Genomic DNA, 15,565 nt, shown 5'->3' with positions numbered 1-15,565 from the left:
TTTTATTAATTTTATTAACATGAATTCGATTTGTTAATATTGCGAGTGATTGGTTTTAACACATAAAGTTCAAGCAGCTTTTTTAATTAAAGACGTGATTATTTTTATTTTTTCAGGCGTATATGCTTCATTTTTCAAAAGGGCAAGGGCACCAAGGCATTTTCTTCTTGGTAAAAGGCACCATTTGAGTCAATTGTAAATTTCTACTGGAGCATTTCAAGTGCACCAATGCAATGTCCAGGGAGATGGAGGCAATCACCTTTGTTGACTCCATGAAGTATCAGGCCTGTCATTTATTGTTCCATTTCTTATCATAAAACTACTTTATAAAAAATCAGGAATTTTCATTTGGCTAAAACTGATACTTTGTAACATAGCGTTACAAAAATATTCAACATACTCAGAGACACTCATGTAATAAAACAAATGTTTCAAATTGGTTACACTTTTCATATAAAATATGGTTTTATTTTCTACTGTACAATTATCTTTTTGCAATGAACACAATCAAATACAATGTATAAAGTTTATTTGTGATTTATACAACAATTAGAAGGTGAACATTTCGTTCCTTCAATTACAAGTACATCTTGCATACAGCATCAAAAGTTCACCCTCAACAACACACTAATAAACAGTTACAAACTGCCCAGCCCTCAAACTCTGAATTGTTAACTGTTTTGTGAATAAGGCTGTTAATTCATTCTTCAGAAATACTTGTTTTTAACTTTTGTCATCCAAGCCATTTTAAAACAGTACATAATGCAGGGCTTAAAGAAACACTTTACCTTTTATCAGTCGAGTTGGTCTTTGAAAAGCGATGGAAACCGTCTGTTATGAAATGCAAAGTGTTAGATAGATATTTTTAAAGGTAGAATATAATGATCCACACAAGTATCACTTCAAATTGAACGTTTTTCCTTTTACGTCGCCAACTAACACGTGCAAAATGGCCGACCGTGTTTCGACCGATCAGAGTCAACATGTTCCTTTAAACTTGACAATGGACAATCCAGCTTAATGTTTACATGTTACAGGGCAAGGCTGGGACTCGTCCTAAGTGCTAAGATTAATCCTAAATTAGGATGAGTTTGGTGAAATCGACAGCTTTATTCTTGTGTTTATCAATTGAATAATAAAACCAGCGTTTACTATCTTAAACAGAAACAAGTTATGTTCAAATGTTGACTTTGAGTCTAATAAACACCTTTCAATTCTATTGAGTAATGAAGTATGTCTATCCATAATGACAAATGAGATAACTTTTTCTTATACCGTATGTCATAGTGTTTGTTTAATTAAAAACAGTATGCATCTTCAACTGTTCTGGTCTTGTTAGAGCAATTCTAGGACATTAAACCTTTTGAACAAGCTATTTGGTTTTGTAGATTTCTTCCCAAACTCAAGCCCTGCAGAATGCGTATCCGTTGTTTTGTAAAAGACATCCCAGCCTACAAGCTTTGCTTTAATGGGCCATGCCTCCATACAGTTTGCGGTCTTGTAAAACCCTTTTGTTTGTATTTGTATATTGTGTTTGTATGTAAATAAATGTTGATTGATTTGATTTGATTTGATTTGATTTGATGTATCCCCTTTGAAACTACATGTGTTATTTCCTGATCTTTTAAAAAAATTCCTGACAACTTGAGCCTTGTGTTGCCTTATTAATCAAAACCACTGGATACCGACAGACTTATCGGCAAGGAAAACAAGAAATCACAATCTTTCATGCAATTTAAGTGTTCAAACTTGAATAATTCATTAATCGAACAAAATCAATTTTAGTAAAACTCAATTCAATATTGAAAAAAGTGTAGGCTACAACATCACTAACAACAGGGTCTAATTTCATAGAGATTTTTAAGCAGAACAAATTGCTTAACAACTTTCTACTTAGCAGAAATGAGCAGTGTACCAGTCACAAATTGTCCATTTGGCCATTTGTTTAGCTGGTAACCTTATTCTGTCAAACATTTTTTGTTGTGCTTAAGCAGCTCTATAAAATTGGGCCCTGGTATAAGGGAGCTTCCAAAGTTGCATAAATATTGCTATATAAACCACACACTGAACAGCCAGTGTTTGAGTCTCAGGTTTGGACAATTTTATGCTACTAACCTAAAAGTTTTTAGAATTCATCAGGTCATGGTTTTATTGTTTACCTAAAACTTAATATATGTTAGCTGATTAATTTGCACTTCATACATGTACTTATGGATCAACCAAAATTATCAAATTATTTTGTTGAGTTAATTAGACACTGTCAAAATGCTTTAACATAACCTAGAATGTTCTACACGTCTTCATGATATTTGCATGGCAACCTTGCACAAATACTTGTATTAGTTGGGGAAATTTGAATGGAAAACTTCCTTTGGGAAAATTGCAAGAAAAACTAATAATTGATTCATTTACTCAGAAAGATTCCAAATGGTTTGGGAAAATTACAGAATTGGGTTTTGCCAACAAACAAAATGGTTTTTGGCAGAGTAAAACACTCATAAACTGACAAACTTGTGAAAGTTTTGAAATCAATCAGGGTCACAAAAAAAATAGTGACAAACCGATTACATATTTTGTATGACATCCATTAAAAAAAATGAATGAAACACTCACTGAGCGATTAATTCCAAACGGGAAATTGGTTTTATTTTCAGACAGAAATACTTCAAGAGTGGCTTGTCATCATCATTGGACCGTATAAGTTTTATGTAAATCTGTGATCTTAGACATTTTTTTTCTTACCAAGTCTGTAATGTGTCTTTAAACATTGAATGCTTGTTATCACTTTATGTGTTAAAGGGAAGGTGTACCTTTTGAGAATTATTCTTCCTGGTACAAAGCACTGCAGCTGCTCAATTTATAACATGTTGATAAAAGATTCCCTTCTTTCATAAAGGCATGAGGTTTCAGAGAAAGGGATTTAAACAAAATGGATGTTCATTCTGAGAAATGTTTCATGCAGAAGGAAAGGATAGGCCCTATCATGGTCAAAGAGGGTGTACATTGTGGCAGAGAGACAATGTTCACAAGAGGACAAGTGGGGGTGTCATGGCTAAACCCCCTTCTCTAAAAGATAATTGCACTTGGTTCTTTCACATGGGATCAACAGCTTTATGTCCCATCCGAAGGAAGAAGCAACAATGGTTAAGTGTCTTTGCTTATTGACTCAAGTGTCAAGACCAAGACCTGAACCCACACTCTGACGATCAGAAACACCAGAGTTTTGGTCTGGTGTGATTGACCGCTTGGCCACGAAATGCCACAGTCTGCCTCACTTGAATAAATGAACACCCAATACAAACATTTCATAAAAATCATAACAAATTTTGGGCAAGTACCAATGGAGTATACTACCTAAACTCTTTATAAAAATTAAACAAAACCAAAACAAAATTTTATTTGTTTCAATTTCTGGCGAGCAACATTAAAACAATATTGCATTTATTTTTTTAAAGAATGAAACAGGGCAGCTTCTATCATACCAATGCCCTCAAAACATGATAAATAATCAAATTTGTTATTTACAACTGCAGATCAAAAACAAACAGTTGGTGTGGTATTTGTACCAAAATATATGAACTATTTACAAATATACAAACTGGCGGTACTGTACAGGGGGGGTTCACCTGAACACGTAGATCGGGACGCTATGTTCTTCGACGTGAGTAAGGTTGAGCGACTGGTACCTGTGAGGAATCAAGAACGAGAAACAGTTACCGGTTGTCACCCACAGCCAACTACCTCTCTAAACCATACAAAGCTTAAAATCTTAATTGGAACAAATGAAGTACACAAAGTTTGGAGTTGATTATAAAAGTCAATTGTCAAGGTATCAATGAGCCATTTGCGTGTTAGATTTTAATATTGTCTGGTACAATGAAGAGCTTGATCTAAAGTTACCACTTAAATCTAAATACCTCAGACCATTGCGCAGAGAGACGGTAAATGGATGTATGGCACAATGGCATGGCACAATGGCACAATGGTACCAGGTCTTGCTCATCTTGAGGTAGCTATGCAAAGGCTTGCCCCAAACCATTTGATATAACAAATACCTCTTTAGTCCGAGGAATTCAATTGTAAGCTGAACATTGTGACTGAGCAAGTCATTGCACCAGACATTATTCAAAGCCAACTCGCAAATGGCCTATTGGAAAACATTCTTTTGTGCAATAGCAATAATGAACTTACATTGTACAAAATGTATGACCCAGGAGGTCCATATACAACAGGCTTCTGACTGAGAGAACAAATGACCAACCCACAGACTAAATTAAAGCTAATACCTTGAGTCATATCTCAAGGTATCGATAGAAAAACATTCTTTTTGTTTTAGTCAGAATTACCTAAGACCTACGAAGTCCAAATACAACACAATTCTAAAAGATCCCAAAACCGATCTGCACACCAAGTCTGGGGTTGATACATTTAGGCCAGTTTCTTCTAAAGTTAATGCTTTGACGAGAATGATCCGCCCACGAATGGAGCATAACAGCGACGGGACTTCAAACCCCAACTTCGAGTTTCAACAGAGGTAACTTCTCCCCTATTTCTCGAGTTCCGTTACCACACCCCCTATTTTCACTGTATTTACATTCCCTTTATTGTATTCAATTATTTTTAGTGTATTAAATTTCTCTTTGTATTTAAGTAATTCCACATTCCCTTATGCTCATGTATTTTTGAAGCGCTGATTTATTTATTATCAAGTGCGGTATTTCCTTTTAATTTCTGTTAAGTTGTTCCTTTGGATTTGCTACTTCGTAACAATGATACAGTTGCCTACATGTACATCCTTACAGACTGTGAAGGGTAACCCTGATTCAGCCCAGAGTAGCTGACAATGTTCCCCTGGTGGTAGTTGATTTGCAAGCCTGTCTGCTTCAATTTTGAAAGGGCAAGGGCACCAAGGCCTTTTCTCCAAGGGCACCCTAAAAGGAAATCGTAATTTTCTACTGGAGTATTTCAAGGGTACCAAGTTGATGACCTGGGAGCATGGAGGCAAATGCCTTTGTTGAAGTATCATGCCTGGATCTGGGCTGACAACCCAAATCAGTTAAGAGTAGCCCTCGCCTTGAAGTGGCCATCCTTAGCCTTGTGATGTTAGGCAAAATTAACAAATATTGTTTTACCAAGATGGCTCTTCTAGTTGACTTTTGTTTTTTAACAAAACATTTCAACGAGAAGAGCAATCTTGATGATCTTGATCTGGGCCTTTTCACTTACCACTCTGAGCTCCTGTGGTAGTAGTAGCCTTCTACGGTAGATGTGGATTTCTGGAAGCAAATATAATAGAAGCCAGCAAACGACGCACCATCGATATCCGTTATTTTGTGATCTGGTACTAGAAAACGCTCCTTGAAAGAGAAGACAATACAGGATGTGAGTAGATGTACAAAGATGAACAATCATGAAGTGGTCTCTTCCTGGTTGAGATGAACAAACGTCTCGAACTTACAGGGTTTTACATTTGACAGATATCATCACAACAGGAATACTACAGGTCGGAACAAGATATATCCAGGTCTTTCGTCTAATGATGGCAAGTTTATGTCTCAGAGAAAGTTTAAAGACCTGAGGACCATTCAAAATTAACTCAAAGGGAACATGGTCCTGCTGGCTAAGGTAGTTCAGTGATATAAAGCATGCCATATTTCATTTGAAATTGGACTTGTGTATTAATGTTGGACAGGATATTACAAGGGACCTTTGACCCTACCAAAATTGTTGTGTTATCACACGAGGTACATTTTACAAACTTGCTACATACAATTTAGTAAGGGACCCTTGCTTAATTGCTCGTGTAAAAGGGGCTTTAAGCCTGTAGATCTTCTGCCCTGCATCATTCTATAGGATATACATTGTTAAGTAAAACAAACTCACTTTCCACCTCATGAAGATGTAATCTGTACTCCTGAGCGCTTCATAGTCAAATGTGTCTAAATTAAATGTTTTGGCGTACTGATAGAAGGACAAAAACTGACCCTGCAAACAATGGAAGGAAAATACAGTATGTTAAATATCACACATACAAAGTAACAAAGACATTAATTTGTCAATAGACTTGTACAGTGTACATTCCTGTTCATCGGGTACATAAGGGCTTGAATTTGGGGACAAAATCCAAAAGACCACAGGGCCTGATCCCAGAATTGGCAAGACCAGAAGACTGAAGTCAATCGCACAAGAAGCGTATAACATGATAAAACAAATTATTATTGTGAAATTGTTTTACTCATTTCTCAAAAACCATGTACAACACCCCAGCAAATAATATTTGAAGGGAAGCTTACTACTATCATTATCTTCAAACCATGTAAGTTTAAAGCCATTATACACTTTCGGTAAACAGTATTGTCCAAGTCCCACACTTCGTGTATCACAACTAATATATAAAATAACAAACCTGTGAGAATTTAGGTTCAATTGGTCATCCGAGTCGGGAGAAAATAACGGGAAAACCCATTCTTGTTTCCGCGCATTTTGCCATCTCATGACATGTGTTTAAAATAAATCCGTAATTCTCGCTAATGAGAATTTATATTGTTTTAATGTTTTCTCAAAAAGTAAAGCATTTCATGGAACAATATTTCAAGAGAAGTCTTTCACCATTACCTTCTGTAAACCCTGTAAATTATTTGTAAATCTGTGAACTTTTTTTTTTTTTTTCCTGTACCGAAAGGGTATAATGGCTTTAATGTAAATCTGTGGATGTTTGTGTTTTGTGTCGTACAAAAAGTACCCAAACCCTTCAATCATCACCATAATGTTTGTGAATCTCACCCAGTGTTTCCTATCAACTTCTTCATCAGCATCCCACTTTCTCGTGAGGAATGGATGTTTGTCGCTAATGATCTCTCCTTCAAAGAATGTGACTAACTCTGGATACTCGCTGGTCAGCCCGCTGATCTTAAGATATCCACATAGATAGCTGTTTTCTTCATCCACATGCTGCAAATACAAGTTATTTTTCTATTATAAGTAAACAGAAGTAGTGCTGTGTAACTGATATGATACTGTTACACATATTGCCCTGGGATAGGCTTACATAGCTCCATGCTTACATTAAAAGGAACATAAAGCTACTGCTGCCTCCCGCCTATGGTATGGAATGGTCTGCCTGTCCCCAAAAATGCTTTAGACTGTTCTGTCCTTCAAAAAGGTTCTCAATAGTCAAGACAGACTTGTTCTCTCCAATCTGTAGCTGGTTGTCACCATCACTTCAGTTATTCCTTTCATCTATAACTATAATAAGCGCTTAGCGCCTTGCATCCTTTGGTACTTGGGCGCTAAATGATGATAATGTTTTTAACATGTTTATATCATATCATGATGCCACCTCGGCACTTTACAAACTCGGCATCCTCAACTCGACAAAATACAAACTCGACACCAAGATGAAAAAGGAACCAAACAAAACACCACATAAAAAAGCAAAAACTGCCCAAACAAACTTCTCCGGGGATAACTTTCCAAATGGTACAATCACTGCACTTTTCACTCATTTTTACAAAAAAGGATATCTCATATTAATGAGCATGTTCATGTTGATGTGTTGAGGTTTACAACTAGACTAGATAATTATTATTTCATAATTAATAAATTTTAATAAATCGTCAAATTATGAAAAAGTGGTGGCGCCATCGCCATACAGAAACTTTTCCCTCTCCGCTCCCACACAACAAGCCATGGGATGAAAATAATCAGTAAAAAACCAATAATTGACAAAGACACAAAATGTTTGTAAGGTCCCGAGTTTTTGCAAGGTGCCGAAGTGTCCGGTATTCGGCGGAAGGCCTAGATCCAGTATCCGTATTTATAGCGCGCCATGATGTTCAAACGCAAAAAAAAATGAGATTCGACGACTCACCTGAAGTTCAACTTCGACTACGTAAGAATTTCCCTTGCTCTTCTGGAAGCCTTGAAATTTGGAACCACTATAGAGTAATGACCGTGCAACACCCTGCTGTTTGCTGCTCTTAGGGGGCGGTGGATACATCGTTATTCCAGGCATTTTGGTTGAGAAATGTTCTCCCAGATTGTGCCCCTACGCAACCGACAGCCACCCTAAATTCAATATGGCAGCGCCCATGGATGACAGATAGATTTCTGCAAACTTGTATCTGATTGGTTGACGTAGCACTTGTGCGAACATATTTGCCAATCAGATTGTAGCTTGTATAGATACTTAGGAATTTCAGGAAGGGCTTAGAGAAAGCGCCCTCACACGACTGACCACAGATAGCCGGTTCAGTGATCACCACAATACACACGTGGGTGTGTTTCCTGTGTTTTGATTTTCCGCACTTTCCTAAAACACAACTAGTGCTACCCGTCAGCTGATTAGGAAGTTTGTTTACACAAGTTGTTTACTCTATAGTCTTTGGCTGAACCATGTCGAGTTGCTTATTAAGATGGCAAAAACTGGGGAGAGTGTTTCAGTTTAACCAGCTGCAAAACGTTGTGATGAACTCAAAATCAACAAGGTTTTACGCGACCTCCAGTTTCAGAGGTAAGATTAGAAAACCATTCATTAGATTTAGAAGAAAAAACTAGATCACAAGATTTGTATATTTGTTTTCATAATCATAATCATATTCATAACTTGATTGAAATTTGACTAACTTTGCTTTGCAATATTACTAATAATATTTTAAAATCATTTTTAATTTTAGTACATCTTCAACAAGTAAAAAAATATCAAAATCATCTTGTTTTTGTTTTCATCTGGTCATAATTTAAGATATTCCTTTCATAATGTTATGATAATGAAAATATTTGTATATCCAGGCTGGACCCCTCCGTTGTTTGTACACAACGCAGTGCAACAAAGACTGGCGCCCTGCCACGCGGCACAAGGGCTACCAGTCATTTAGCACCGCATCAAATAATAACAAAGTATGGCATATGTAGATCGATTGTACTTGAAGTGATTGGTTTGCTTGACAGTGCCTGCAGTATTACGTTTAAATGCCCTACCTACAGCTACCTATACAAAACCTAAACCCAATGATTGCTTACTGCACTGAAGTAAAAGTCCAATAACCCATGACTGATTAAATGCTGGCCGTAAAGCCCAATCCCTAAACCCCTTGCTATAGTAGGCAGCGCAGTACAACCCCAGGTACCACCACAGTGTCTGCTGCCACCAAGAGTTCAAGATCGGGGAAGGATTGCTGTTAAGAAGAAAGGCCAGTTATAATAGCATATTAACTGCAGGTTGCTAGAAGAGAGTCCAATATTTACTTTAATTAAGAGAAGCAAATCACGTTAGTGACATTTGATAGAGGAGGTCAGTCACTACTACTCCTAGAACTACATTATGTATGAGGCTCATTCTGCTATCGTCCCCACAGCGGAACAAACCTTATATAGTTCTAGACTAAGTCACTGCAATCTGTCCCTTCAATTTCTCAATTTATTTTCAACAGAAAAGAAACGATTTTACAAGAATGTCAGCATCACCCAATCAGGGAAGACCTTTGAAATTAACTTGGACCGGAGGAAACTAAAGACGCCTAATGGTCAGCTATTTACAGTACCCAGCGAGCCATTGGCTATTGCCGTAGCGACGGAATGGGATAACCAGACAGACATCATAAGGCAACACACAATGCATCTGGTAAATAAAAACTATGCGCAATTTCCATTACATTACTTACTTGTAAAGCATAGAGCAAAGATCTCTTTTAAGGAAGACCGTATTCATTTGGGAATCAGTCTTTATAAAGACACTGGACACTATTGGTAATTACCAATAGTGTCCACTGCCTTTAAAATTAATGACAATACAAAAATTACTTGGTAAGAAGTACAGCAGCTTTTGATAGTTAAGCATTTTGAGTATCATTTCACTTTGAAGTTATGTGATTGTGGTAAAATGTAATTTTTTATTCCCCAAAATAGAAATCTGAGAAACTTTACTGTCAGATACATTTTTCATTCAGCTTTTATTTAAAACATAAAATACACTAACAACTGATACAGAAGAAGAAAAAGTACCCAGTTGGCCTAAACCACCAATTTCAGTGGGGGTGGGTGAACCCAATGATGTAAAAGAATGTAAAAGATTGTTTAACATAGAGTATTCCAAATGTCCCCTAAGTAACATTGCAAAGTCTCACATTGCAACTGCACATTCTTTGTTTGATTTTGTCATTTGATTTTTTACAGACTTCACTATGCAACACAGCATTAGACAACCCATCCCTCAGAAATAAACAACAGGTCATAAGTGGTATTCTACACTTTCTAGACACGGATACAATATGGTAAGCCATAACTTCTTTGTCCTTAGGTCGGACACTTAAGTTTTGCGCACATAAAAGACCCCAGTACACACTTCACTGAGTGTCTGGTAGTGCGTACATTTCCAGTCACTTTAAGGCAGTGGACACTATTGGTATTTACTCAAAATAATTGTTAGCATAAAAACTTACTTGGTAACGAGTAATGGAGAGCTGCTAATAGTATAAAACATTGTGGGAAACAGCTCCCTCTAAGTAAAGTAGTTTTTGAGAAAGAAGTAATTTTCCACGAATTTGATATTGAGACCTCAGAGTTATATTTTGATTTTAAATCAAGCATCTGAAAGCACACAACTTCGTGTGACAAGGGTGTTTTTTTCTTTTATTATTATCTCGCAACTTCGACGACCAATTGAGTTCAAATTTCCAGAGGTTTGTTATTTTGAGCATGTTGAGATACACCAGGTGAGAAGACTGATCTTTGACAATTACCAATAGTGTCCAGTGTCTTTAATCTAGCCTCTAGGATGGGTACATGTACGCTTTGTAGGTGGCATGGTTGGCTTGTGCGTAAACACTCGCCTCTCACCAAGGTGCCCCCGGTTCGATCCCGGTCAGGGCCATATGTGAGTTTTTCTGCTGTGCATATGTTTTTTCCTCCCTCAAGAAAAATCAAACACTTTCGATCTTGGCTGTGCTCTATGGTCATAATGGGTTGATGTGGTTGGCAGCCAAAGGCTCTTGCATGGCTGCCTTGAACGCATTGTAGCCGGGTCCTTCGCAATTTAGCTCTTAGCTGCGAGTAAGGATGATTAAATTAGTTATTAATGAATTATTATTATGAGAACAGTATTATCTGTCTTGCACAGTTACAGACTAGAAGATCCGCCAGAACTGGTGTCCCTTCAACAAAATGAGTGGGATCCCCAATTGGACTGGATCAACGAGAGGTACAAGGTTGATGTCGGGTCGTCAACCTCTATCACAGGGCCTGTAATACCTGAAGAAACAAAAGAAATCCTTGGACATCATCTGGAGACTCACTCAGACTGGGCACTTGTAGGTGGGTGTAGATCTTTAACTTGTTTTCTAATTGTTTCTCTCTTAATAGCAAGAAAATATTTTCAAATAAATAGTGCGGTTTGAACTCTACATACAAATAATGTTTCAGACAAATGGTGGGTGCCCTTATAGAATTGTTTTTAATATTGGAAACATCTGGACTATTCCATTTTGAGGATGTGGAGCCTGTTGAACAGTTCAAGTTATTCTGATTGATATGCAGTTATTCTGTGGTGGATTACCTATGTGTAGTATACACATTTTATTAGAGTAGCGCCCTCTGCAGTTGACTTTTGTTGCAAAAACCTTAGACTGCTCCCATATCCTTATCCGCAAGTATAAGGACATACTTATGAATCTTCAGAACCATGATGCAAGGTCAAAGGTGATTATGGGCGTGGGCTCACTGGTAGATATTTGCTTAATTGTAAACAGAATTCAGCAGAGGCTGGTTTTAATGACTTGCTCTCTCAAATTGCTCTATTTATAGGTTATGAGAATGCAATTGGTTGCCTGAAATCCCTGGTGTTGACCTTTGCCCTTATGGATAGGAGACTCACTGTTGAGGAGGCTGTTCACCTCTCATTGTTAGAGACCGAGTTTCAGGTAAAAATAATTACAATTTAAAACCTCCACCAACTCCCAGGTCCTCTTTCTCGCTAACCCAGTACCCCCTCTCGCTCTCCTGCCTCCCTACCCGCCCCAAAGGAGGGCCCAATTTCACGGCTCTGCTTTCCACCGCATTCTGTGCTTACGATCACCATTCTCTGTTCACTGTCGAGCGCCGAATTTCTGCGCTAGCTGTGTAAGCGAGGAATGCCTAGAAATGTGGAGTATGCACATACATGTACATGTACACAAGCAAAAATTCCCTGCTAATCTGTGAAATAAGCTTGAGGTAAGCGTGGAATTACCTGCTTCAGTAAGCGCTGATTTCTTTGCTTACAGGAAGCAGAGCCAGGAAACTGAGCCAAGGTCTGTTGCCGAGGCATTATTTTAATTGACAAGGGGGCATAGGCAATCGCCTTTGTTGCCCCCAAGAAGTGTAAGGCCTGGATAAGTAATTCTTATCTTATATTCCACACCATGCAAAGCTTCAAATACCACTTTCTTTGTTCTCTTCAGATTGCAAGGTGGGGCAGTGTTGAATGGGCTCACGATACTGAGATGGCAGACACCAAGGCCAGGGTCGCTGCAGCAACTCTCTTCACACATCTAGTCACACAGTCTTGTGTCATAAAACAGAAACAACCAATTCAATAACATTGGACATTGTAACGACATGGATGTGAACTTAGACTGAAAGGGAGTGTCATGACTGTGTGTTTTAAAGCATTGAATTCAAGTTCTGGTGGTTTAGTCATCTGAGTGTGGGTTCGAATCCTGATCATGACACCTGGTTTTTGAGCAAGATGCTTTACTGTACATCATCTCTTCACCCAGGGGTATAAATGGGTACGCGTGATGGTAGAGGGTTGATACGTGTTTGAAAAGCCACTGGAGTGCCACAGGCTGTATTCTCTCCAGGGAGCTGAGAACGATTAAAAAGGAATATTAATTAGCCCAATGACCAGGGCACTCAAGTAAAGCACATTGATACTTTATTGTAAGAACTAGCTATTACTGTTAATGTTAAGACAGACTGCTGATTTGGTTTGATTTATTTGTTTTACTTTAATTTCTTTAAAGTTAAATATCTGCATCAGGATAAGGGATTAGTATTCCAGCGCATGCACATTGACTGTTCTGTTGGACCAATACTAATGCGCGTATTCACTTGTATAGGATTATTCTCGAGTACTTCTGCACAACGACTCTATTGGAATGTACTGACGATCCAATGGATTGCAGCAGGCGTGTGCCCACAGCAACAGTCTCAACAGAGATTACCTGTTGTAATTTGTAGAAAGTTCTTACTCATTTGTATTCTGGTCTTGTCAAATCAATTCTGGTCCAGGGAAAATGTTTATCTCCAAGCCTAGCGGTCTAGTGGAATTTTACCCCAAAATCGAGTCCTGGTACTGCTAACAATTTATATTGTATAATATTTGCATCTAAAGATGAACATTATTGAGTAAACCATTTCTTGAAAGGATTTCTTGTGTAAAGTGTGCATGGAATGATTGGATTTTTTTTTCTAAAACGAAAAACTTTTACAGGAAGTTGACTGCTCAGTAGAACCGTTATAAAGGTGCTAACTAATTGGTCTCAAAATTGGTCTCAAAATTCATTGCTGCAATAACCTATCTTTCTGAAAGTTTGTACTTACTCAGCGAGCGCCTTGAGTACCTTGTTTGGTAGATACGTGCGCTTTATAAGACTTAGACATTATTATTATTAGAAAGTGATGACATATTGTGGTTTTGCGGAATGTGGTTTCCATGCTAATCAAAACCATTGCTGAATGATGTCATAGATATGTTGCATATTCAAAGGGTGGATGCACTTTTCCTATGTAGACATCCCCTCCCAAAATAGAAATACAATGAACATAACTTTTGTCAACAAGTAAATAAAGAATACATTGTATAATTTTAAAAAGTTAAGCAAAGCAAAAAGCTGAAAGAGTGACACTTAACATAAGGGTGTATACCAACAAATAAAACTTTATAAAAGTACATTTTTCTTGGGAAGAGTGAATCCCCCCCCCCCAAACCACTGCCACAGTTGAAGGATGATTAACCACTGCCACAGTTGATGATGATAATAAGTCATCCTCTCAAGTTAGTATACCGACTAGAACTTGACTGCTGACAGGGATTGTAACAAGTGGCTGCCCCACTTTTGATCACCTTACTACATGCCTGATTAAAGCACACTCTCCATGATCCAATTGTGGTCATAAGTCAACAAACATATTTTGGATGATAACCTAATAATAACCCTCCAACAAAATTCCTTAAGGTGACTCATTGTTAGGGTCATGATCCTTGGGGAGATTCCCTCTATAGTAGTGTTAGAACACAGAAAACAGTGCTCTAACCCCACAAGCACACTAAAAGCTCTCCTGCTGCCAAATAAACAAACATGACTAATAATAAAGCCCTTTTCACATGACAGTAACTTTACTAAGCAAGTGTCCCCTTGCTTAATTTTAGCATGGTTGCAAAATGCACCCCGTGTGAAAGGATAGCAATGTTTATATACTGTTCATAAAAGATTTGAATTGATTTGACTAGAACCATTGGACAGTCTATGCTCAATTTAAGCAAGGGACCGCTACTAATAAATTTACAAAAGTGGCTTAACACTACTACTGGGTCTTATAGCTCTATGCTACTACACAGCTGTAAGAATACACTGCTACACTATGCAGCGCATGCCTATAAATATGTCAATGAAGGGGGGGGATCAAAATGTGCAACTCATTCATCAGATGGCTGAGGTTGCCATGGAAACCTGTGAGATCGATGCTCCCAAAATGGCAGTTGAAGTGTTTTCTTTGGTCAGGGGAGGGTCACATTGTCTGTCAAGACTGGGTGCACACCCCATTATGTTCCCGATTCCTGCCGTTTTTCAAATGATCATTGGTTATATTGTACTTGGTAAGAAATGTAAATGAGGTCGTTTCACCAAAGCTATTTTCCAAATGGGCTTACAAATTCACATGTCTTTTTATATGATCATTAGTTTTATTGTACTAAGTAAGAAATGTAAATGAGTACTTTTCGAATGGAGATCTCTAGATTTTTTATTACAAGCGGTCGTTTTACCAAAGCTATTTTCCAAATGGGCTTACAAATTCACATGTGTGAACATTACATGAGTATTTTCAGCCTAAGTGTTGTCATAAGTAGGCTATTTCACAATCCTGGAACACACTGTTTTTTTGAAGATGTCAAAGAATTGTGAGTCCTTTTAAGGCAACAAGAAATTCCCCTTTCATTTGCTTTCATGTGAATTTTATGAAATGAGGTAAAGGCTCATCAGCTGTGTCCACATAATATCATGGTAGTTAGTGAGAAAGCACAACAGACCCCTGGTTAAAGGCAGTGGACACTATTGGTAATTGGCTAAGACTAGCCTTCACAGTTGGTGTATCTCAACATATGCATAAAATAACAAACCTGTGAAAATTTGAGCTCAATCGGTCATCAAACTTGCGAGATAATAATGAAAGAAAAAACACCCTTGTGACACGAAGTTGTGTACGTTTATAAATGGTTGATTTCGAGACCTCAAGTTCTAAATCTGAGGTCTTGAAATCAAATTCGTGGGAAATTCCTTCTTTCTCGAAAACTATGGCACTTCAGAGG

The 15,565-nt window shown here is 37.8% G+C and overlaps 2 protein-coding genes across 2 annotated transcripts; one reads left to right on the top strand and one right to left on the bottom strand.

The window, feature by feature from the left end:
- Positions 1 to 461: 461 nt before the first annotated feature.
- Positions 462 to 8,077, bottom strand: LOC139944497 (glucose-induced degradation protein 4 homolog). The gene is made up of 5 exons (XM_071941531.1): positions 7,871 to 8,077; positions 6,784 to 6,951; positions 5,884 to 5,985; positions 5,227 to 5,357; positions 462 to 3,686 (listed from the first exon to the last, which is right to left on the bottom strand). Exons 1-5 carry the CDS (start codon positions 8,012 to 8,014, stop codon positions 3,623 to 3,625), a joined length of 609 nt encoding a protein of 202 aa, XP_071797632.1. The 5' UTR covers positions 8,015 to 8,077; the 3' UTR covers positions 462 to 3,622.
- A 188-nt stretch (positions 8,078 to 8,265) lies between these two features.
- Positions 8,266 to 13,559, top strand: LOC139943652 (ATP synthase mitochondrial F1 complex assembly factor 2-like). The gene is made up of 6 exons (XM_071940383.1): positions 8,266 to 8,512; positions 9,432 to 9,622; positions 10,174 to 10,271; positions 11,117 to 11,310; positions 11,800 to 11,915; positions 12,435 to 13,559. The coding sequence occupies exons 1-6, from the start codon at positions 8,395 to 8,397 to the stop codon at positions 12,570 to 12,572; spliced, it is 855 nt and encodes a 284-aa protein (XP_071796484.1). The 5' UTR covers positions 8,266 to 8,394; the 3' UTR covers positions 12,573 to 13,559.
- The last annotated feature ends 2,006 nt before the right edge of the window (positions 13,560 to 15,565 follow it).

The sequence above is a fragment of the Asterias amurensis genome, chromosome 11 (genome assembly GCF_032118995.1).
Source record: "Asterias amurensis chromosome 11, ASM3211899v1".
Lineage (NCBI taxonomy): Eukaryota > Metazoa > Echinodermata > Asteroidea > Forcipulatida > Asteriidae > Asterias > Asterias amurensis.
Note: the sequence above shows the minus strand (reverse complement) of the source record. Positions and strands in the feature narration are given on the sequence as shown.